Source organism: Hyla sarda, chromosome 8, assembly GCF_029499605.1.
Source record: "Hyla sarda isolate aHylSar1 chromosome 8, aHylSar1.hap1, whole genome shotgun sequence".
Classification (NCBI taxonomy): Eukaryota; Metazoa; Chordata; class Amphibia; order Anura; family Hylidae; genus Hyla; species Hyla sarda.
This window is the reverse complement of record NC_079196.1, coordinates 210,889,988-210,913,338: the sequence shown is the minus strand read 5'-3', so window position 1 is coordinate 210,913,338 and position 23,351 is coordinate 210,889,988. Positions and strand designations below refer to the sequence as shown.

Here is a 23,351-nt window from a genome sequence, read left to right as displayed (position 1 = left end):
GGCATTCCAAGCAGCCACACAGGGGCCTGCGAGTCGCCAAGTGCACTTTAGTGTATTAAGACATTGCCAAAGCAGCTGCTCGGAGCGGCGGCAGGCCAGGGGGGTAGCAACAGCTGGAGGGAAACTATGGGTGGGGTCATCGGCTACCATAAAAGGGAAGGTTCTGAGTGGAAACCCCTCTCATCTATACACCCTATCAGGGCACAACGTGTATCTAAAGCTCTCCATACACATCAGATAGATGTGTAACAAACAATTGTTTGGATACTGGCTCACAATCCTCCATACACATGGATACTCCGCTTGGCCGAGCGTGCATGTGTCCTTCATAGGGACAGCGGAATAATCTGTTTTCAGACACCTCTTAAGGGGGGGGGGGGGGGTTAACTTCTGGAGACCAAAAGGATCGGTTTTGGAAATCCAACATGTCTTTTCTTCTGACATCTGCTGCCAGCGGAGAGTCGGGAGGCCCCAACATACATTAAATGGCTGCTGTCAGATTTAAAAAAACGTATAAAACTTTATATGTTGTACATCTTGGCAAAACATTAACCTTTCTAATATACTTCATAAGGAAATATTATTGTTTTTTATAGAAATCTTGGCTTATTTAAAAAAAAACACTAGGGGTCCCCATACCATCCAGAACATAATCCTGTCCAGCTGCAGCATCATCTAAGACAAAGTCAAGGAAGTGAATGCGGGACTAGCACTCCTCTGTGCTCACTCCTGTCCTATCAGACTGCAGCATAAAAACAGAAAGGAGGGGGATACAGAGCAGCCTGCAGTGATTGGATGAAGAGACTCCGCACAGCACGGCAGACTCAGGGAGGAAATGAATGCATGGTGAGTGAGAGCGGGCTAAGTGCTTCCTAAGGAGTGGATGTCAGAATGAATAAGCAGCAGAACAGAGGGATTTGTGAGCCAAATACAGAAGCTAGACACAAAGACAAGTAAAGACATGTAAAGAATCTGTATGACCTAGTGAGTATATTGCCTATACCGTGGCATAGCGAATGACCGCTGAACTGAAACTGCTACAACGATGTATTTATGGAATATTCTATAAGCTACGCCCTTTTATTTACTCCCTATACTGTGTACACAGGTGAGAAAGACAAAACTATTCATACCCGTCACTATGTACTGTGAATCCCCGGAAAAGGCGCAGTCCCACATCCATCCCCGTGAGGTCTCTCCAGGGTTATTGCTCTTAATACTCAGCTCCGTCATCAGAGAGAAGTTGGAGGTCCTCCATATCTTGCAGGTCTGGTCAGCCGAGCACGTGGCCAGCAACCTAGAAAGGAAAAAAAAAAAAAAAAAGAGGGGGGGGGGGGGGGTCCAAAGTTAAAGGGGTAATCCACAAAAAAAAAAATTTCTTCATATCAACTGACTCCAGAAAGTAGAAGTAATTGACAAATTTGTTCAATTAAGAAAATCTTAATCCTTCCAGTACTTATCAGCTGCTGAAGTTGAGTTTTTCTTTTCTGTCTGACCACATTGCTCTCTCCTGACACCTGTCTGTCTGTCTCAGGAACTGTCCAGAGTAGGAGCAAATCCCCATAGCAAACCTCTCCTGTTCTGGACAGTTCCTGACATGGACAGAGGTGTCAGCAGAGAGCACTGTGGTCAGATAGAAGAGAACAACTCAACTTTAGCAGCTGATAAGTACTGAAAGGATTAAGATTTTTTTTTAATAGAAGAAATTTACAAATCTGTTCAACTATCTGGAGCCAGTTGATATGCAAAAAAAAATTTCATAGAATACCCCTTTAACATGCATGGATGTACTAGAGACTACACATGAAGCATTACAACTTTTATACTGGGGAGGAAAGATAGATCTGTGATGCTATGTCATATGAGTGCACACTCACGTGGAATCCGGGCTGAATTTACAGCGGAGGGCGCAGCGCTTGTGCGAAGGGATTTTGGTTTTAGGGATGAGCTGTGTGAGATCTTCACCAAGGCCTCCTGTCAGGTTCCATACAAAGCAGTTTCCCTAGGATTAAGCATAAAGGATGAGACAAAGACAGGACAAAAGCTGCAAAATGTTATGGGAGATCCTGCCCGCTGTATAAATATACATCTGTTTACCACCCAGGGGTGCCTCCAGCTATTGAAAAACGGCAACAGCAGGAGGCACCCTGGGTGGGAAAGACTGGTCTAAGGGCCTAAGTCAACATGTGTCATTACAGTGGTTGTCACACTATGAACCCCAGGATCCCCCTTTATCCCCCTTAAAGGGGTACTCCGCTGCTCAGCGTTTGGAACAAACTGTTCCAAATGCTGGAGCCGGGAGCTCGTGACGTCACATCCCGCCCCCTCAATGCACGTTTATGGGGGGGGGGTACACATTGAATACAGGATGTAGAGATGAGCCGCACATGCACTGAGGGGGGCTGGCTTGTCAGGCAAGATGAGAAGCAGACACGCTCCCTGTCATCATCTGACCTGTGATGTGTTGTCTTGAGCCGCACAGGAAGCCGGGAAAGGCTCAAGACGACAGTAGTTCCTAGTGCAGAACAATGCAGAACCTCTAGGGGCATGAAAATACAAACAAGGCCACAATCCGGCCAAAGACAAGTAATAACAAGTACATTTACAATATACCTAACTTGGCATCAGGGGTACATAGCTAAAAGGGGTACTCCGCCCCTAGACATCTTATCCCCTATCGCCGCTGGGGACCCCCGCAATCTCGGCTACGGCACCCCAGACACCCGATGCACGGAGAAAACTTCACACCGTGCCGGATGACTGACGACGCAGTGCGGAGGCTCGTGATGTCACAGCCACGCCCCCTCAATGCAAGTCTATGGGAGGGGCCTTCATTCCCCCTCCCATAGACTTGCATTGAGGGGGGATGGCCATGACGTTGCGAGCCTCTGGCGCTGCACTCGATGCTCTATACAAAACTAAAATACCACTGCGTGAAGAATAATGTCGGACACTCACAGAGCTGTTCACGGCGGCCATGTAACTGGCATCGGGGTCTATGTGGACAGAATTGACAGACGCGTCGGCCTCAGGAATCAGCTGCTCGTTCTGATCGGTTTTCAGGTCCCATATGTGAATTGCTCCGCTCTGGTCGCCCACAATGAGTTCAGCCTGAGGAGAGAAAGAAATAAACATTTCACTATAGACTAAAAGGACATTTCTCCTGGCCTGCGCAAGCCACACCTGACCTCTAATATACCATGTCGGACCACCCAACGCCGGATTTTTACTGAACTCTTGTTTTAAAGGGGTACTCCACTGGAAAACATTTCTCTTAAATCTACTGGTGCCAGAAAGTTAAACAGATTTGAAAATGACTTCTATCTAAAAATCTTGATCCTTCCAGTACTTATCAGCTGCTGTATGCTCCAGAGGAAGTGCTTTTCTTTTGAATTTCCTTTCTGTCTAACCACAGTGCTCTCTGCTGACACCTCTGTCAATTTTAGGAACTGTCAAGAGCAGAATAGGTTCTCTAGGGGGATTTGCTCCTGCTCTGGACATTTCCTAAAATGGACAGAAGTGTCAGCAGAGAGCACTGTGATCAGACAGAAAAGAAATTCAAAAAGAAAAGAACTTCCTGTGGAGCTCAAGTGAATGGGTTCTTATGGCATTGTGTACGGTAATAAAGAGGCCCTGTCAGATGACATCACTCATTTTACCACCAAATCTACAGTGAAACTAAAAATATATGTATTTGTGAGGCAAATTTATAAAAAAAATTAAAAAAACGAACAATTTGCCACTTTTGGGGCCTCTGTTTCTATTCAGTGCACTTTTTGGTAGAAAAAAAAAAATGACACATTATCTTTATTCTGTAGGTTCATCCGATTAAAATGATACCTAATTTATATAGGTTTTATTTTATTTTACAACTTTAAAAAAATTATAACTCACAGTACAAAGAAATTGTATGCTTAAAATTGTCCACTTCTGACTAATTTTTTGCACCATGATCTGTGGTTTCTAGCGGTGTCAATGGCTGCAGATCCCTTTTAACATTTTTTTTACCTTTTTATTTTTTTAATTTATTTATTTTTTTTACACAATTTTATTTTTTGTGCTGGGACTTTTTGATCACTTTTTATATAATATATATATATATATATATATATATATATATATATATATACACACACACAGATACAGTGGTCCCTCAAGTTACAATATTAATTGGTTCTGGGACGACCATTGTATGTTGAAACCATTGTATGTTGAGACCAGAACTCTATGGAAACCTGGTAATTGGTTCTAAAGGCACCAAAATGTCAGAATGTGAGAAAGTGAGAATTAAATAAATATAGATAAAGCAAATCCTTTCATATAAAAGTAATAAAGATCTGCTGGGAGCTGTAAATCACTGTCTATGTCAGTGTCTCCCAAGCAGGGAGCCTCCAGCTGTTGCAAAACTACAACTCACAGCATGCCCGGACAGCCAAAGGCTGTCCGGGCATGCTGGGAATTGTAGTTTTGCAACAGCTGGGGGCACCCTGCTTGGGAAGCACTGGTCTATAAAGAGGACAGGAGCTTCTTCAGGGTCCTGTACAGAACACGCAATGTCGTAAGAAAGTATCATGGAGCCGCCCCCACCTGGTGTCCAAAAGAGCAGCTAATCCTGGCACAGGTAGAGTACAAAACATGTAATAGCTCCCTGTACTGTAGGGGGCGCTACCAGAAGTGCACACGCTTCATTAATACAGGGGTTTTACCTGGTCCAGAAAAGATCATTGTATGTTGAAACGATTGTATGTTGAGGCCATTGTAAGTTGAGGGATCTCTGTATATATATATATATATATATATATATATATATATATATATATATATATATATATATATATATATATATATAATGTGACCAAAAATACACAATTCTGGACTTTGGTATTTATTTATTTTTTACGTTTACACCATCGACCGTGCGGTTTAATTACCATTATATTTATAGTTTGGACATATACACACGTGGGGACACCACATGTTTATGTTTTTGTTTACATTATTTTATATATATATATATATATATATATATATATATATATATATAATAAAAAAAAAACAGGGAAAGCGATTAAAACTTTTTTTTTTTTTTTTTAGGGAGGGGGTTTATTCACATTTACTAAAGGAGTATTGCAGCCATAGACACTTATCCTGTGGATCGCAGGGGGTCTGACCACTGGGCATTGCCTTGGCTGTGTGTGGCTAATGCACGCGTCTTCAACTTCAAGTGTCTCCTGCACGGGAGAGACATGGAAGAGTTACGGCAGAGTCGGGGCTCCATACAGAAGATTGCGGGGGTCCTGGCGTTCGGACCCGGGGATCAGAAACTCCTTTAACATTTTTTACTATTTTAGACAGAAAAGGAGACTATTATATGCAATCTTCAGACTGCATACACTGGTTAAAGGGGTACTCTGGTGGAAAACATTTTTTATTTTATTTTTTTAAATCAACTGGTGAAAATTACTTTTATTTTAAAAATCTTTACCCTTCCAGTACTTTTTAGCAGCAGTATGCTACAGAGGAAATTCTCTTCTTTTTGGAATTTCTTTTTTGTCTTGTCCACAGTTCTCTGCGCTGACACCTCTGTCCGTGTCAGGAACTGTCCAGAGCAGTATGGGTTTGCAATGGGGATTTTCTCCTGCTCTGGACAATTCCTGATACGGGCATCAGATGTCAGCAGAGAGCACTGTGGACAAGACAAAAAAGAAATTCAAAAAGAAAAGAATTTCCTCTGTATCGTACAACTGCTAAAAAGTACTGGAAGGATTAAGATTTTTTAATAGAAGTCATTTACAAATCTGTTTGACTTTCCGGGACCAGTTGATTTAAAAAAAAAAAAAATGTTTTCCACCGGAGTACCCCTTTAATGCTATGCTATTGCGTAGCATGTATCGGCGTTATTGGCGTTCCAATCCTTCAGCCTGCCATGGTTTCCTGGAACACCGTTTGGATGGTTAGCAGCCAGCTAAGGGCCCTCCTGCTGTCCTCTCAGCTGACTGGGACCCCGCGGGTGTCGCGATCAGCTCCACTATGTTTTAGGCGCCGCAATCAACTTTGATCGGGGTCGTCTAAGGGGTTAGTGCCAGACATCGGCAATCCCTGGCATTAACTGTGGGTCCTGGTTGCTAATAGCAACCGGGACCCACCGGATACAAAGTGAGCTTAGCCCCTGAGGGCGCTTCATAAAAGCGGGAGCCAACAGTGGACGCCAATGTACATGGGGTTAAAGGTTAAAATTGCAAAAGAGTAATCATTTTTGCATAACATTCCCACCGGATACACTGTCTATTAAAGGGGTAATCCACTCCTCAGCATTCGGAACGCTGGGCGCAGGCTTCGGGGATTGCCCCGCCCCATCCTTGTGAGGTCACGCCCCGACCCCTCAATGCAAGTCTATGGGAGGGAGCGTCACGCCCCCTCCCATAGACTTGCATTGAGGGGGTGGGGTGTGATGCCCCCTCCCATAGACTTGCATTGAGGGGGTGGGGTGTGATGCCCCCTCCCATAGACTTGCATTGAGGGGGTGGGGTGTGATGCCCCCTCCCATAGACTTGCATTGAGGGGGTGGGGATGTGATGCCCCCTCCCATAGACTTGCATTGAGGGGGTGGGGTGTGATGCCCCCTCCCATAGACTTGCATTGAGGGGGTGGGGTGTGATGCCCCCTCCCATAGACCTGCATTGAGGGGGTGGGGTGTGATGCCCCCTCCCATAGACTTGCATTGAGGGGGTGGGGTGTGATGCCCCCTCCCATAGACTTGCATTGAGGGGGTGGGGTGTGATGCCCCCTCCCATAGACTTGCATTGAGGGGGTGGGGTGTGATGCCCCCTCCCATAGACTTGCATTGAGGGGGTGGGGTGTGATGCCCCCTCCCATAGACTTGCATTGAGGGGGTGGGGTGTGATGCCCCCTCCCATAGACTTGCATTGAGGGGGTGGGGTGTGATGCCCCCTCCCATAGACTTGCATTGAGGGGGTGGGGTGTGATGCCCCCTCCCATAGACTTGCATTGAGGGGGTGGGGTGTGATGCCCCCTCCCATAGACCTGCATTGAGGGGGTGGGGTGTGATGCCCCCTCCCATAGACTTGCATTGAGGGGGTGGGGTGTGATGCCCCCTCCCATAGACTTGCATTGAGGGGGTGGGGTGTGATGCCCCCTCCCATAGACTTGCATTGAGGGGGTGGGGTGTGATGCCCCCTCCCATAGACTTGCATTGAGGGGGTGGGGTGTGATGCCCCCTCCCATAGACTTGCATTGAGGGGGTGGGGTGTGATGCCCCCTCTCATAGACTTGCATTGAGGGGGTGGGGTGTGATCCCCCCTCCCATAGACTTGCATTGAGGGGGCGGGGCGTGACTTCACAAGGGTGGGCGTGATGTCACAAAGGAGCCGTGGAGACCCCCTAAATGTCCCGAACGCTGGGGAGTGGAGTATCCCTTTTAACTGTACATTCTTACATATTAATTTGACATCTACAAAAAATAAAAAATAAAAAAAAATAAAAGCATTTCACGCTTTCCCTTTAAATGTTCTGGTCACAAGGCGTCCTACGTCTGTAAGATAAGTTCCCGGCAGGGAGAGAGTATTACATTTTTGTTCTGTTCAGACACAAAAGAGCTTTGTATGAGGGGAAATCTCCCACATAACAAGGCAGCATTGTGTCTGCCGGCTTATCTACCATGTAAAACCCAGCTGCTGACCTAAAGCAGAGCACAACATACCTCCCGAAATAACAACTTTCACAGCGCTGGAAAAAAAAAAAGAAAAACATTATCCGCACGTGTCGAAAGAAAGGGTAACTGTGATTGGTATCGAGGGACTGGGTATATAGGAAAGGCTTAGTCCTCCGGAGGATAAAATAACAGCGTATACAACACAAAGCTGCACCTGAGGCTTGGAGCCGGCCGCAGTGTACAAAGCCAGATGAAAGCGTCATTGAGTTTACAAAATGTTCTGCACCTTTTCTGCAACTTTTTTTTATATTTTTTTATGAACTGGTGGCAGAAAGTTAAAAAGATTTGTAAATTACTTCTATTAAAAAATCTTAATCCTTCCAGTACTTATTAGCTGCTGAATACTACAGAGGAAATTATTTTCTTTTTTAACACAGAGCTCTCTGCTGACATCACGAGCACAGTGCTCTCTGCTGACAGATCTCTGTCCATTTTAAGAACTGTCCAGAGTAGGAGAAAATCACCATAGCAAACATATGCTGCTCTGGACAGTTCCTAAAATGGATGTCAGCAGAGAGCACTGTGCTCGTGATGTCAGCAGAGAGCTCTGTGTTCCAAAAAGAAAAGAATTACCTTTGTAGTATTCAGCAGCTAATAAGTACTGGAAGGATTAAGATTTTTTTTAATAGAAGTAATTTACAAATCTGTTTAAAATCAACTGGTGGCAGAAAGTTAAACAGATTTGTAAATGACTTCTATTAAAAAAATCTTAATCCTTCCAGTACTTATTAGCTGCTGAATACTACAGAGGAAATTCTTATCTTTTCTAACACAGAGCTCTCTGCTGACATCATGACCACAGTGCTCTCTGCTGACATCTTTCTGTCCATTTTAAGAACTATCCAGAGTAGGAGAAAAATCCCCAAAGCAAACATATGCTGCTCTGGACAGTTCCTAAAATGGATGTCAGCAGAGAGCACTGTGGTCATGATGTCAGCAGAGAGCTCTGTGTTTCAAAAAGAAAAGAATTACCTTTGTAGTATTCAGCAGCTAATAAGTACTGGAAGGATTAAGATTTTTTTTTAATAGAAGTAATTTACAAATCTGTTTAAAATCAACTGGTGGCAGAAAGTTAAACAGATTTGTAAATGACTTCTATTAAAAAATCTTAATCCTTCCAGTACTTATTAGCTGCTGAATACTACAGAGGAAATTCTTATATTTTTTAACACAGAGCTCTCTGCTGACCTCATGACCACAGTGCTCTCTGCTGACATCTCTGTCCATTTTAAGAACTGTCCAGAGTAGGAGAAAAATCCCCATAGAAAACATATGCTGCTCTGGACAGTTCCTAAAATGGACAGAGATGTCAGCAGAGAGCACTGTGGTCATGATGTCAGCAGAGAGCTCTGTGTTCCAAAAAGAAAAGAATTACCTTTGTAGTATTCAGCAGCTAATAAGTACTGGAAAGATTAAGATTTTTTTTTTTTTAATAGAAGTAATTTACAAATCTGTTTAACTTTCTGCGACCAGTTGATTTTAAAGAAAAAAGTTTTCCACTGGAGTACCCCTTTAAAGTATATGGAGCCGAGATGTAATACCACAGACAACCTGAGGACAGGTGTGGTGCTGTTTTTATAAGAAAGCAACTATGTTTTTCTACTCTTGGGTAAACACATTGTACTGAAAAAATAAAAATAAAACTTTTATCACCGATCCACTGGATCAGCAGGGGTCTGACCATTACTAGAGAAAAAGACCCCATAATACTTTGCCAGTGGTCTTGTCATATTGTAAGGCAGTGTTTCCCAACCAGGGTGCCTCCAGCTGTTGCAAAACTACAACTCCCAGCATGCCCGGACAGCCGAAGGCTGGGAGTTGTAGTTTTGCAACAGCTGGAGGCACCCTGGTTGGAAAACATTGTTGTAAGGGACTGTATATTTACCTGGTTGGGATGAAGAAAAACACAATTGATCGGTGCGTTCACTTGGAAAATTCGCTGACACTGAAGATTTCTTGACCTTTAAAAGACAAAGACAGAAGTCAGTAAGGTGAAAGAGAACAATATAGGGTGCGTTCCCACCTACAGGATCCTGCGCAGATTTAATGCGCAGGATTTGTAACTGCAGATTAGAAGCTGCGCTCAGTCATTTAGTTTACATTGAAATCTGCAGCAGAAAATCCTGCGCATCAAATCTGCATATGTGTGAACGGACCCTAAAGGGATTTTCTCATTAAGACAACCCTGTTCTCATGCACTGTTAGAGCATATGGATAGGACAGGTGAGGTCCCAAGCACCCTTCTGGGACCCCCAGAGTTCAGCTGTAATCATTGAGAAACCGGGTCATATATAGTCACGGCCGTAATTGTTGGCACCCCTGAAATTTTTCAAGAAAATGAAGCATTTCTCCCAGAAAAGGATTGCAGTAACACATGTTTTGCTATACACATGTTTATTCCCTTTGTGTGTATTACAACTAAACCAAAAAAGGGAGAGAAAAAAAAAGCAAATTGGACATAATGTCACCAAACTCCAAAAATGGGCTGGACAAAATTTTTGGCACCCTTAACCTAATATTTGGTTGCACACCCTTTGGAAAAAATAACTGAAATCAGTGGCTTCCTATAACCATCAATAAGCTTCTTACACCTCTCAGCCGGAATGTTGGACCACTCTTCCTTTACAAACTACTCCAGGTCTCTCTTATTGGAAGGCGCCTTTTCCCAACAGCAATTTTAAGATCTCTCCACAGGTGATCAATGGGATTTAGATCTGGACTCATTGCTGCCACTTCAGAACTCTCCAGCGCTTTGTTGCCATCCATTTCTGGGGGCTTTTTGACATATGTTTGGGGTCATTGTCCTGCTGGAAGACCCAAGATCTCGGACACAAACCCAGCTTTCTGACGCTGGGCTGTACAGTGCGACCCAAAATCCATTGGTAATCCTCAGATTTCATGATGTCTTGTACACATTCAAGGCCCCCAGTGCCAGAGGCAGCAAAACAACCCAAAACATCACTGACCTCCACCATATGTCACTGTAGGTACTGTGTTCTTTTCTTTGTAGGCCTCATTCCGTTTTCGGTAAACAGTAGAATTATGTGCTTTACCAAAAAGCTCTATCTTGGTCTCATCTGTCCACAAGACGTTTTCCCAGAAGGATTTTGGCTTACTCAAGTTCATTTTGGCAAAATGTAGTCTTGCTTGTTTATGTCTCTGTGTCAGCAGTGGGGTCCTCCTGGGTCTCCTCCATAGTGGGCTCCTCCTGGGTCTCCTCCATAGTGGGGTCCTCCTGGGTCTCCTCCATAGTGGGCTCCTCCTGGGTCTCCCCCATAGCGTTTCATTTCATTTAAATGTCGACGGATAGTTCGCGCTGACACTGATGCTCCCTGAGCCTGCAGGACAGCTTGAATATCTTTGGACCTTGTTTGGGGCTGCTTATCCACCATCCGGACTATCCTGCATTGACACCTTTCATCAATTTTTCTCTTCTGTCCACGCCCAGGGGGATTATCTACAGTGCCATGGGTTGTAAACTTCTTGATAATGTTGCGCACTGTGGACAAAGGCAAATCTAGATCTCTGGAGATGGACTTGTAACCTTGAGATTGTTGATATTTTTCCACAATTTTGGTTCTCAAGTCCTCAGACAGTTCTACTCTCCTCTTTCTGTTGTCCATACTTAGTGTGGCACACACAGACACACAATGCAAAGACTAAGTGAACTTCTCTCCTTTTTATCTGCTTTCAGGTGTGATTTTTATATTGCCCACATCTGTTACTTGCCCCAGGTGAGTATAAAGGAGCATCACATGCTTGAAACAATCTTATTCATCCACAATTTTGAAAGGTGCCAATAATTTTGTCCAGACCATTTTTGGAGTTTGGTGACATTATGTCCAATTTGCTTTTTTTCCTCCCTTTTTTGGTTTAGTTCCAATACACACAAAGGGAATAAACATGTGTATAGCAAAACATGTGTTACTGCAATCCTTTTCTGTGAATAATTAACTTTCTAGAAAAATTTCAGGGGTGCCAACAATTACGGCCATGACTGTATGCATATTATATATATATATATATATATATATATATATATATATATACTTATACTTATACTTATACTCATACATATATACACACACACACACACACACTGGAAATGTAGTGACCAAATGATCATAATCTATCAAAAAAAAAAAAAAAAAAGGGACACTGAAAATTCTTTAGGGGTCTGAGTGTTCAGACCTTGACCGATCGCTAGAACAAGCTGGAAAAGGTCAAGGCTAAGTGCGTTCTCCCTCAGCTCGGTGTCACGTGACAGACAGACTTCCAATGCAAGTCTATTGGGCCATCTCACTCAGAGACCGAATAGTGATCAGTCGGGGTCTGAACACTCAGACCCCAACCAATCAAAACTCTTGACATGTCTTATCACATTTCGAATCCTAATAAAGCTGAATTTTCAATATAACCTCCCAGGAGACTTCATACCTCAGGTCCCATATCCGAGCCATACAGTCCTCTCCACCTGTGTACATCCAGCGCCCGTCCTCATGGAACCCCACAGAGGTGATGTTCTTGCTGACGCCATCATAATTTATAACAGGATTAGGGTTGTTGGAGTTCAGGTCGTACATACGGATGTGCTGATATCCTAAGAACAGGAACACAGGTCAAAGGCAGCTTAGGGAACTGTTTAATGGGAAAAAAAGTGAAACTTCCCAAAAAATCGGGCTCATGGCATCTGCAATGGTTCACCGATCCGTCTGTCCCCGTTTTTTTTTATCGCCGTTTCGGTTCCGTTCTTGCAGGCTGTAAACGGATTAAAAACAGTTTAAAAAAAATCCCATTCATGTCAATGGGATTTTTTTTCATCCGTTTACATCCATTTGTACCCGTCTGCACTCATTTCCGTTTTTTTGACGGCAGAAAAAACGGCACATGCTGTATTTTTTTCTTTCGTCGAAAAAAATGGAAGAAAAAACGGATACAGTAAATTTAACATTGAAGTCTATGGAAAACGGATGAGCCTTTAAAGGGGTATTCCGGGCAAAAACATCTTATCCCCTATCGAAAGGATAGGGGATAAGATGTCTGATCACGAGGGGCCCGCCGCTGGGACCCCCCGCGATCTCCCTGCAGCAGCCCGCATTCTATCCGTAGCTGCGTCTGAAGTTTCGGAAACCGCCGGGCTTCCGAGACGGGGACGTGATGTCACGCCACGCCCTCTCCATTCATTTCTATGGGAAGGGGCGCAACGGCCGCAACGCTCCCTTCCATAGACATGAATGGAGGGGGCATGGCGTGACATCACGTCCCCATCTTGGAATCCTGGCGGTTTTCCGAAACTTCAGACGCAGCTACGGATAGAATGCGGGTGCTTCAGGGAGATCGCGGGAGGGTCACAGCAGCGGGCCCCCGTGTGATCAGACATCTTATGCCTTATCCTTTCAATAGGGGATAAGATGTTTTTGCCCGGAATACCCCTTTAATGTCATCCGTTTTTTCAATCTGTGTTTTGATCCGTTTTTACTTCTGAGCATGCTCAGAACAAAAAAAAAATTTTTTTTGGTTTATTAACTAACAATAACGGATACAAATGGATACAAATGGATAACATCCATTTGCATCCGTTATTGACCGTTTTATTTTTATTTTTTATTTTAAGTCGGTTTTTTTTTTTGACGGGAGAAGAACGGGACGGGTCTAGACGACCGTGTGAACGCAGCCTAACCATCTATAAAAGCATTAAAAAATAAATATAAAAAAAACACAATTCTAGGACTGCTGTTTTTTTTTTCTTAATTCTGCCTTCCAAAATTGAAGAGTCACATGTTATCTAAAATGGTACCAATGAAAGCTTCAACTTATCCCACAAAAAACTCATACGGCTCTGTCTGTGAAGAAATAATAAAGTTATGGCTCTAAGCCAATGTTTTCCAACCAGGGTGCCTCCAGATGTTGCAACTACAACTCCCAGCATGCCTGGACAGCCAAAGCCTGTCCAGGCATGCTGGGAGTTGTAGTTTTGCAACATCTGGAGGCACCCTGGTTGGGAAACACTGCTCTGAGCATATGCCAGCGTAAGAAAAAATTATTCCAATTATTGGGGGGTATTCATTAGAGATGAGCGAACTTACAGTAAATTCGATTCGTCACGAACTTCTCGGCTCGGCGGTTGCTGACTTTTCCTGCATAAATTAGTTCAGCTTTCCGGTGCTCCGGTGGGCTGGAAAAGGTGGATACAGTCCTAGAAAAGAGTCTCCTAGGACTGTATCCACCTTTTCCAGCCCACGGGAGCACCTGAAAGCTGAACTCATTTATGCAGAAAAAGTCATCAACTGCTGAGCCGAGAAGTTCGTGACGAATCGAATTTACTGTAAGTTCGCTCATCTCTAGTATTCATCAATAGTCGCTTTAGTCCGTTGCTTTTAAGCTGTGTTCACACCATGTTTTTGCAGTACAGTTCCCGTATACATTTTCAATTTGAAAACCGCACGGAACCGTATTGAAAACCGTATGCACTGACTCTCCATTGAAAACCTTATACCAAAAGATGCATCAGGTTGCGTCCGTTTTGCATCCTGTACGGTTTTGTTATTTTTTTTCCCCGTACCCAAAACCGTAGCCTACCATGGTTTTTGGTCCGGGTGAAAAACTATTAAACTTTTTTTTTTTTTTTTTTAACATGGGTGTCAATGGGAACCGTACAGAACTGTATGTGTGTACGGTTCCATCCGGTTTTCACCATACGGTTTTTGACTTTGCACATTTTTTTTCTTGGAATTTCAATAAAACAAGTGAAACTTTATTCATAATGGAGTGAAAAGTTAAAAACGTACATTTTTTTTCTTAAAAAACGGATGCAACCGGACATCATTTTTTAAACCGTTTACAGGTTAAAATGTGTACACTCGTTTTGATACAGTTTAGTCCGGTTTTGAGGATTCAGTTTTTCATCAAAAACCTGATACGGGAACTGTATTGCAAAAACGTGGTGTGAATGCAGCCTTAACTCGTCTTTTTCCTCCTATGGATCTTGCTGTTGTGCGCCAAATTCATGATTTGTCGCACGTCCTTTCATAACTATGGCCACGTACAAAAAACAAGGAAATGATAGCGATTTTTACCTGGGAACCGCTGCCATTTACCTCAGACGAGCGGACAACGCCACATACTCTCCAGTAAGGGTTTGGAAGTGATTTTAAGTAATGGAATTCGAGTTCTGATCTGCTTCCTTTTGTGTTTAAGTAATTGTCATTTATGTACTGTGGACAATCCTTCTGACATCAACTGGCTCCAGAAAGTTGAACAGATTTGTAAATTACTTCTATTAAAAAAAATCTTAATCCTTCCAATAACTATCAGCTGCTGAAGTTGAGTTGTTCTTTTCTGTCTGGCAACAGTGCTCTCTGCTGACATCTCTGCTTGTCTGGGGAACTGCACAGAGTAGAAGAGGTTTGCTATGGGGATTTGCTTCTACTCTTAGACAGAAAAGATCAACTCAACTTCAGCAGCTCATAAGTACTGAAAGGATTACGATTTTTTAATAGAAGTCATTTACAAATCTGTTTAACTTTCTGGAGCCAGTTAATATATATATAAAAACATTTTTTCCTGGAATACCCCTTTAATGTTGTGGTGTAATTTATCGGATGAACAATGTTCAGATGAGGAAAGTCCTTCAATGGAGATTTAATTGTTTTATATATTTAGCAATTTTATTCATTATATATATATATATATATATATATATATTTATATATATATCCGCTCACCAATGTATAATTTGAAGAAAAAAAAAAAGTTTTAAATAGTAATATTAAAAACATTTATGGATATTTTGCATGGTCAGCTTGGAGGAGGTTAAGTTTTGCTTAGGTATTATAAAATTAACTTGGTGGTGTGCAGTGTGATTTCTGTATGTTCCTTTTTTATGGGCGGCGAATTGTGACTTTTGAAGGGTTATTGCGCTTAAATTTGCGCCACAGATAGTTTGCCGCATTTGATGAATTAGTAACCACTGCAATAAATGACTTTAAAAGTCGCTTAGGTAAGAGAAACGGTGAAAATGGCTAGAAGCAAAAGTCGCATATGTTTGTCACATAAATCTCGTGAGACAAAATATTGCGACAAAAATATGTGAGAAAAACAGGGTAAACACAATGATGAATACCCCCCCATTGTCATTAAAAGTAGTAAGACAAAGCCGCAAAATAAAAAGAATAAATGTATTTATATTTATATTTTGTGGTGAATATCATAAAAACGTAAACATTAAAAAATACAATGGCAGCCAGCCCCTGCCGACAAAATTATTTTGTCCTCATTACATTACATGTACCTTTTATTTATTTATTTTTTTTCTGACATGACTGTGCTTGGTCCCCGCTGCTCCTCCTGGTCTCCTCTAGACACAAGACAGTAGATAGAGGTCGGTCACCGGTAAGTGGCTGAGCAGTCACCTGTGTTCAGAGGAGACCATGAAGTGATGAGCAGCAAGGACCAAGCACTGTCAGAATGGCACACAGGTTTTTTGTTTTTTTTTTTAACCCCAGCATGCCCGCCCCCTAAAATAAAAATATATATATATATATATAAATAATTGCTTCTTAAATCCTTTTAATGGGCACTGTCATTTGCAAGAATATTTGATATAATGTAGATCAGGCATAGGCAACCTTCGGCACTGCAGATGTTTTGGACTACATCTCCCATGAAGTATTTTGGTGGTATAAGCATCATGGGAGATGTAGTCCAAAACATCCCCGCCCCTCCTCCGTGCACAGCGCCCCGCCCCTCCTCCGTGCACAGCGCCCCGCCCCTCCTCCGTGCACAGCGCCACGCCCCTCCTCCGTGCACAGCGCCACGCCCCTCCTCCGTGCACAGCGCCACGCCCCTCCTCCGTGCACAGCGCCACGCCCCTCCTCCGTGCACAGCGCCACGCCCCTCCTCCGTGCACAGCGCCACGCCCCTCCTCCGTGCACAGCGCCACGCCCCTCCTCCGTGCACAGCGCCACGCCCCCTCCTCCGTCCACAGCGCCACGCCCCTCCTCCGTGCGCAGAGTTACCTTGGCAGCAATGTTATAATACATTTGCTCAGGGAGCGAAAAGTCAAACTCGCTGCGGGGGATATTAGAGAGTTGTCATGCGTGCGGAGCTCCTGGGTTTGGAGACATGATGTCACAGGCTCGCTTAGCCAATCAGCGGCCATAGTGGTGTCCCCCCTCAGCCTTTGATTGGCCAAGTGGGCCAGTGACATCATGTCCCTAATGGGCCGCACAGCAGACCCCAGAGCTCCATAATACCTGCAGCAACTCGCGAGCAAGGAAAGTGTGTGTGTGATTTTTTTGACTACCCACTCCCTGAGAAAAACTTTGATGCCCGGAAATAACCCCTTTAATGGGTTCAAAGAGGTTTCTGAGACAGCACAGGACGGGAGCTCACCTGCAGCTGCGATCATGCTTCGATCCGGGGTCACTTCTAGAGAATTCACTTGCTGAAACGTTTAGTCAAGGAGCTCAATAACGTATATGCAAAACCCTAAAAGAGTAAAACCTAGTTTGGACTTAAAGGGGTACTCCGGCAGAAAACAATTATTTTAAATCAACTGGTGTAAGAAGGTTAAACAGATCTGTAAATTACTAAAAATCTTTTTCCTTCCAGTACTTATCAGCTGCTGTATGCTCCAGAGGAAGTTGTGTAGTTCTTTCCAGTCTGACCACAGTGCTATGGGGATTTTCTCCTGCTCTGGACAGTGGTGTCAGCAGAGAACACTGTGGTCAGACAGAAATGAAATTCAAAACGAAAAGAACTTGCTGTGGAGCATACAGCAACTAATCAGTACTGGAAGGGTCAAGATGTTTTTATAGAATTAATTTACATGTATGTTTAACTTTCTGGCACCAGTTGATTAAAAAAAAAATATATATATGTTTTCCAGCGGAGTACCCCTTTAAAGGGGTTGTCCAGAACCTTAAAGGAGTACTCCGGCATATAAAAACTTATCCCCCATCCTAAGGATGATGCAGTGGTCAAAACGCGCTATTTCAGCATTGAGCCGGGGGCCCCAGCGGTCGGACCCCAGTGATCTGAAACGTATTCCCTATCCTTAGAATAGGGGATAGGTTTTTATATCCCGGAGTACTCCTTTAACCCCTTAAGGACAGGCCATTTTACACCTTAGGACCAGAGCGTTTTTTGAACATCTGACCACTGTCACTTTAAGCATTAATAACTCTAAGACGCTTTTACCTATCATTCTGATTCCAAGATTGTTTTTTCGTGACATATTCTACTTTATGTTATTGGTAAAATTTTGTCGATACTTGCATCGTTTCTTAGTGAAAAATTCCAAAATTTGATGAAAAAATAGAAAATTTTGCATTTTTCTAACTTTGAAGCTCTCTGCTTGTAAGGAAAATGGATATTCCAAATAATTTTTTTTTTTTATTCACATATACAATATGTCCACTTTATGTTTGCATCATAAAATTTACGATTTTTTACTTTTGGAAGACACCAGAGGGCTTCAAAGTTCAGCAGCAATTTTCCAATTTTTCACAAAATTTCCAAAATCACAATTTTTCAGGGACCAGTTCAGGTTTGAAGTGGATTTGAAGGGTCTTCATATTAGAAATACCCCACAAATGACCCCATTATAAAAACTGCACCCCCCAAAGTATTCAAAATTACATTCAGTCAGCATTTTAACCCTTTAGGTGTTTCACAGGAATAGCAGCAAAGTGAAGGAGAAAATTCACAATCTTCATTTTTTACACTTGCATGTTCTTGTAGACCCAATTTTTGAATTTTTACAAGGGGTAAAAGGAGAAAATGTATACTTATATTTGTAGCCCAATTTCTCTCGAGTAAGCACATACCTCATATGTCTATGTAAAGTGTTCGGCGGGCGCAGTAGAGGGCTCAGAAGGGAAGGAGCGACAAGGGGATTTTGGAGAGTACGTTTTTCTGAAATGGTTTTTGGGGGGCATGTTGCATTTAGGAAGCCCCTATGGTGCCAGAACAGGAAAAAATACCCACATGGCATACCATTTTGGAAACTAGACCCCTTGAGGAACGTAACAAGGAATAAAGTGAGCCTTAATACCCCACAGGTGTTTCACGACTTTTGCATATGTAAAAAAATGTTAAAAAAATTTCACTAAAATGTGTGTTTCCACCCAAATTTCACATGTATGCAAGGGTTAATAGCAGAAAATACCCCCCAAAATTTGTAACCCCATCTCTTCTGAGTATGGAGGTACCCCATAAGTTGACCTGAAGTGCACTATGGGCGAACTACAATGCTCAGAAGAGAAGGAGTCATATTTGGCTTTTTGAGAGCAAATTTTGCTCGGGGGCATGTCCCATATAGGAAGCCCCTATGGTGCCAGGACAGCAAAAAATACCCACATGGCATACCATTTTAGAAACTAGACCCCTTGAGGAACGTAACAAGGAATAAAGTGAGCCTTAATACCCCACAGGTGTTTCACCACTTTTGCATATGTAAAAAAATGTTTTAAAAATTTAACTAAAATGTGTGTTTCCCCCCCAAATTTCACATTTTTGCAAGGGTTAATAGCAGAAAATACCCCCCAAAATTTGTAACTCCATCTCTTCTGAGTATGGAGGTACCCCATAAATTGACCTGAAGCGCACTACGGGCGAACTACAATGCTCAGAAGAGAGGGAGTCATATTTGGCTTTTTGAGAGCAAATTTTGCTCGGGGGGCATGTCGCATTTAGGAAGCCCCTATGGTGCCAGGACAGCAAAATAACCCCCACATGGCATACCATTTTGGAAACTAGACCCCTTGAGGAACGTAACAAGGGGTACAGTGAGAATTTGCCCCCCACTGGTGTCTGTCAGATCTTTGGAACAGTGGGCTGTACAAAATTTTTTATTTTCACAGACCACTGTTCCAAAGATCCGTCAGACACCTGTGGGGTGTAAATTCTCACTGCACCCCTCATTTCATTCCGTGAGGGGTGTAGTTTCCGAAATGGGGTCACATGTGAGGTTTTGTTTTTTTTGCGTTTGTCAAAACCGCTGTAACAATCAGCCAGCCCTGTGCAAATCACCTCAAATGTACATGGCGCACTCTCCCTTCTGGGAATTGTTGTGCGCCCCCAGAGCACTTTGCGCCCACTTATGGGGTATCTCCGTAGTCGGGAGAAATAGCATTACAAATTTTGGGGGGCTTTTTTCCCTTTTACCTCTTGTCAAAATGAAAAGTATGGGTCAACACCAGCATGTTAGTGTAAAATTATTTTTTTTTACACTAACATGCTGGTGTAGACCCCCAACTTCACCTTTTCATGAGGGGTGAAAGGAGAAAAAGCCCCCCAAAATTTGTTAGGCAATTTCTCCCGAGTACGGCGATACCCCATATGTGACCCTAAACTGTTGCCTTGAAATACGACAGGGCTCCAAAGTGAGAGCGCCATGAGCATTTGAGGCCTAAATTAGGGACTTGCATAGGGGTGGACATAGGGGTATTCTACGCCAGTGATTCCCAAACAGGGTGCCTCCAGCTGTTGCAAAACTCCCAGCATGCCTGGACAGTCAACGGCTGTCCGGCAATACTGGGAGTTGTTGTTTTGCAACAGCTGGAGGCTCCATTTTGGAAACAGTGGCGTACCAGACGTTTTTCATTTTTATTGGGGAGGGGGGCTGTGTAGGGGTATGTGTATATGTAGTGTTTTTTTACTTTTTATTTTATTTTGTGGTAGTGTAGTGTTTTTAGGGTACAGTCACACGGGCGGGGGGGTTACAGCGAGTTTGAGCTGACGCGCAAAATTTGCTGCATCGCAAACTTGCAGCCTGATACTCACTGTAAGCCCCCTGCCCATGTGAATGTACCCTGTACATTCCCAGGGGGGGGGGGGACCTCCAGCTGTTGCAAAACTACAACTCCCAGCATGCACAGTCTATCAGTGCATGCTGGTAGTTATAGTTTTGCAACAGCTGGAGGCACATGGGTTGGGAAACACTGAGTTAGGAAACAGACAATGTTTCCCAACCAGTGTGCCTCCTGTTGTTGCAAAACCACAACTCCCAGCATTCTCAGGCATGCTGGGAGTAGTAGTTCGGCAACATCTTTAGAGCCAGATGTTGCCGAACTACAACTCCCAGCATGCTTGGAGTTGTAGTTTTGCAACATCTGGAGGACTACAGTTTGCAGACCACTAATACAGTGGTTCCCAATCTGTGCCCTTCCAGATGTTGCAAAACTACAACTCCCAGTATGCCAAAACTGTCCAGGCATGCTGGGAGTTGTAGTTCTGCAACATCTGAAGGGCCAGATGTTACAGCACTACAACTCCCAGCATGCATGGACAGTAAGGGCATGCTGAGGATGTGTAGTTTTGCAACATCTGGAAGGGCACAGTGGTCTCCAAACTGTGGACCTCCAGATGTTGCAAAACTGCAACTCCCAGCATGCCCAGATGCCAAGGGCTGTCTGGGCATGCTGGGAGTTGTAGTTTACAGGGTCCCATTACAGCAATGCATGTCGCTTTACGGCGACGTGCATTGCTGTAAAGGGCCCGACTGCGGCTGAAGATCAACTCACCTGTCGCAGCCGCCGCCGTCTCCGCCGCCGTGATCCGGGTCTTCGGGGATGAGGTAAGTACCGGGGCCGGTCCCCAGCACTCCCCCGTCGCGTCCTCCGGTCTTCCTCCCGTCCTCTCCGGACTTTCAGGGGCCGGGCAGGACGGGAGGAAGTAACCGCCCCCCCTCCTGCGATTGGTCGGTTAGTAAACCGACGGATCGCAGGGGATCGGAGGAGGTGGCAGGCTTGCCACCTCGCTCCGATACTCCAGCATGGTCCTGGCTGTCTGTGACAGCCGGGATCATGCGAAATTACCGGGTGGTCGGGTCCCAGAGACCCGATCAGCCCGGTATCGCCGCAGATCGCAAGGGCGATTTCCCTTGCGATTTGCGGCGATCGCCGACATGGGGGGCCTACATGGCCCCCCTCGGCGTTTGCCCTGGATGCCTGCTGAAGGATTTCAGCAGGCATCCAGTTCCGATCTCTGCCCGGCGAGCGGCAGAGACCAGAAAAGGCCATGACGCTGTGGAACGTCATTGGTCCTTAAAGCCCAGGGTGCCATGACGTTCCACAACGTCATTGGTCCTTAAGAGGTTAATATTGATTAACTATTCTTAGGATAGGTGAGTGTTTTCTAACCAGTGTGCCTCCAGCTGTGGCAAAACTACAACTTCCGCCATGCCTGGACAGCCAAAGTTGGGAAATTCAAAAAGAAAAGAACTTCCTGTGGAGCATACAGCAGCTGATAAGTACTGGAAGGATTAAGATTTTTAAATAGAAGTCATTTGCAAATCTGTTTAACTTTCTGGCACCAGTTGATTAAAAAAATTTTTTTCCCACTGGAGTACCCCTTTAAATAGTCATCAATGAATGAATTCTACTCCATTTAAGTAAAGGACCTGATAGAGCAAAATTCCTTTATTCAGGCATCAATAGAACTTACATACTTGGTACCTATCCTCTTGATAGGTGTTACCAGACGACTATTAGACCGGCAGTGGTATCACTATAGGAGGTACAATAGTACAGTGATCCCTCAACTTACAATGGCCTCAACATACAATAGTTTCAACATACAATGGTCTTTTCTGGACCATCGTAAGTTGAAACCGGACTCAACATACAATGTACGGACAGTCCAGATCTGTGAAACGTGTCAATGGCTGGAAGATCTGACCAATCAGAATGGGCATTCACTGGTAAAACCCCTGTATTACTGAAGCGTATGCACTGACTGGTGTCTGGTAGTGCCCCCTACAGTACAGGAAGGTATTACATGTTCTGTACACTTTACCTGTACCAGGGTTATCTGCTCCTTTGGACACCAGGTGAGGGCGACTCCATGTTACTTTACTCCATGTTACAGTACTGCGTGTACTGTACAGGACCCCGAAGAAGCTCCTGTCCTCTACATAGACCAGTGTTTCCCAAGCAAGGTGCCCCCAGCTGTTGCAAAACTACAACTCCCAGCATGCCCGGACATCCTTTGGCTGTCCGGGCATGCTGGGAGTGGTAGTTTTGCTACAGCTGGAGGCTCCATGCTTGGGAAACACTGACATAGACAGTGATTACAGCTCCCAGCAGATCTTTATTACTTTTATATGTAAGGATTTGCTTTATATATATTAGTTATCTACTTATTTTTCTTTAATTCTCACTTTTTCCTATTTTTGGATGACATTTTGGTGCCTTTAGAACCAATTACCAGGTTTCCATAGAGTTCTGGTCTCAACATACAATGGTTTCAACATACAATGGTCATCCTGGAACCAAATATTGTAACTTGAGGGACCACTGAAGTTTGTTTATTTTTTTTATAGTTTCCTGTGACTGTCCTATCGGACAGTCACAGGAAACTATAAAAAAAAGAAACAAACTACTATTGTACCTCCTATAGTGATAGCACTGCCGGTCTAATAGTGCCTACCCACAGTCTACCCACCCTGAAGGATACAGAGTCTTGGTGCTGGACAGTCCGCGTGCAGATGCCGCTATGTGCTTGCCAGAACCGCACAGTGTGGTCATACCCAGCGGTGGCGAGGATGACGGGATCGCTGCCCACGGTGCCCTGCGACGAGTTCATCATGTTTCCTGGATGCAATAAAAAACTAAAT

The 23,351-nt window shown here is 43.9% G+C and overlaps 1 protein-coding gene across 3 annotated transcripts in view; it reads right to left on the bottom strand.

The window, feature by feature from the left end:
* The window catches only part of MLST8 (MTOR associated protein, LST8 homolog), a 55,606-nt gene that overhangs the window by 790 nt on the left and 31,465 nt on the right, over positions 1 to 23,351 (bottom strand). For all 3 annotated transcript variants that reach the window (XM_056536888.1, XM_056536886.1, XM_056536887.1), the window contains exons 2-8: positions 23,192 to 23,328; positions 17,126 to 17,177; positions 12,170 to 12,332; positions 9,618 to 9,693; positions 2,959 to 3,111; positions 1,878 to 2,002; positions 1,134 to 1,297 (exon numbers count right to left, since the gene is read on the bottom strand). In XM_056536888.1, coding sequence (XP_056392863.1) covers positions 1,134 to 1,297; positions 1,878 to 2,002; positions 2,959 to 3,111; positions 9,618 to 9,693; positions 12,170 to 12,332; positions 17,126 to 17,177; positions 23,192 to 23,323 — 865 coding nt within the window. In that variant the 5' untranslated portion in view covers positions 23,324 to 23,328. The remainder of the gene's footprint in view (positions 1 to 1,133; positions 1,298 to 1,877; positions 2,003 to 2,958; positions 3,112 to 9,617; positions 9,694 to 12,169; positions 12,333 to 17,125; positions 17,178 to 23,191; positions 23,329 to 23,351) is intronic.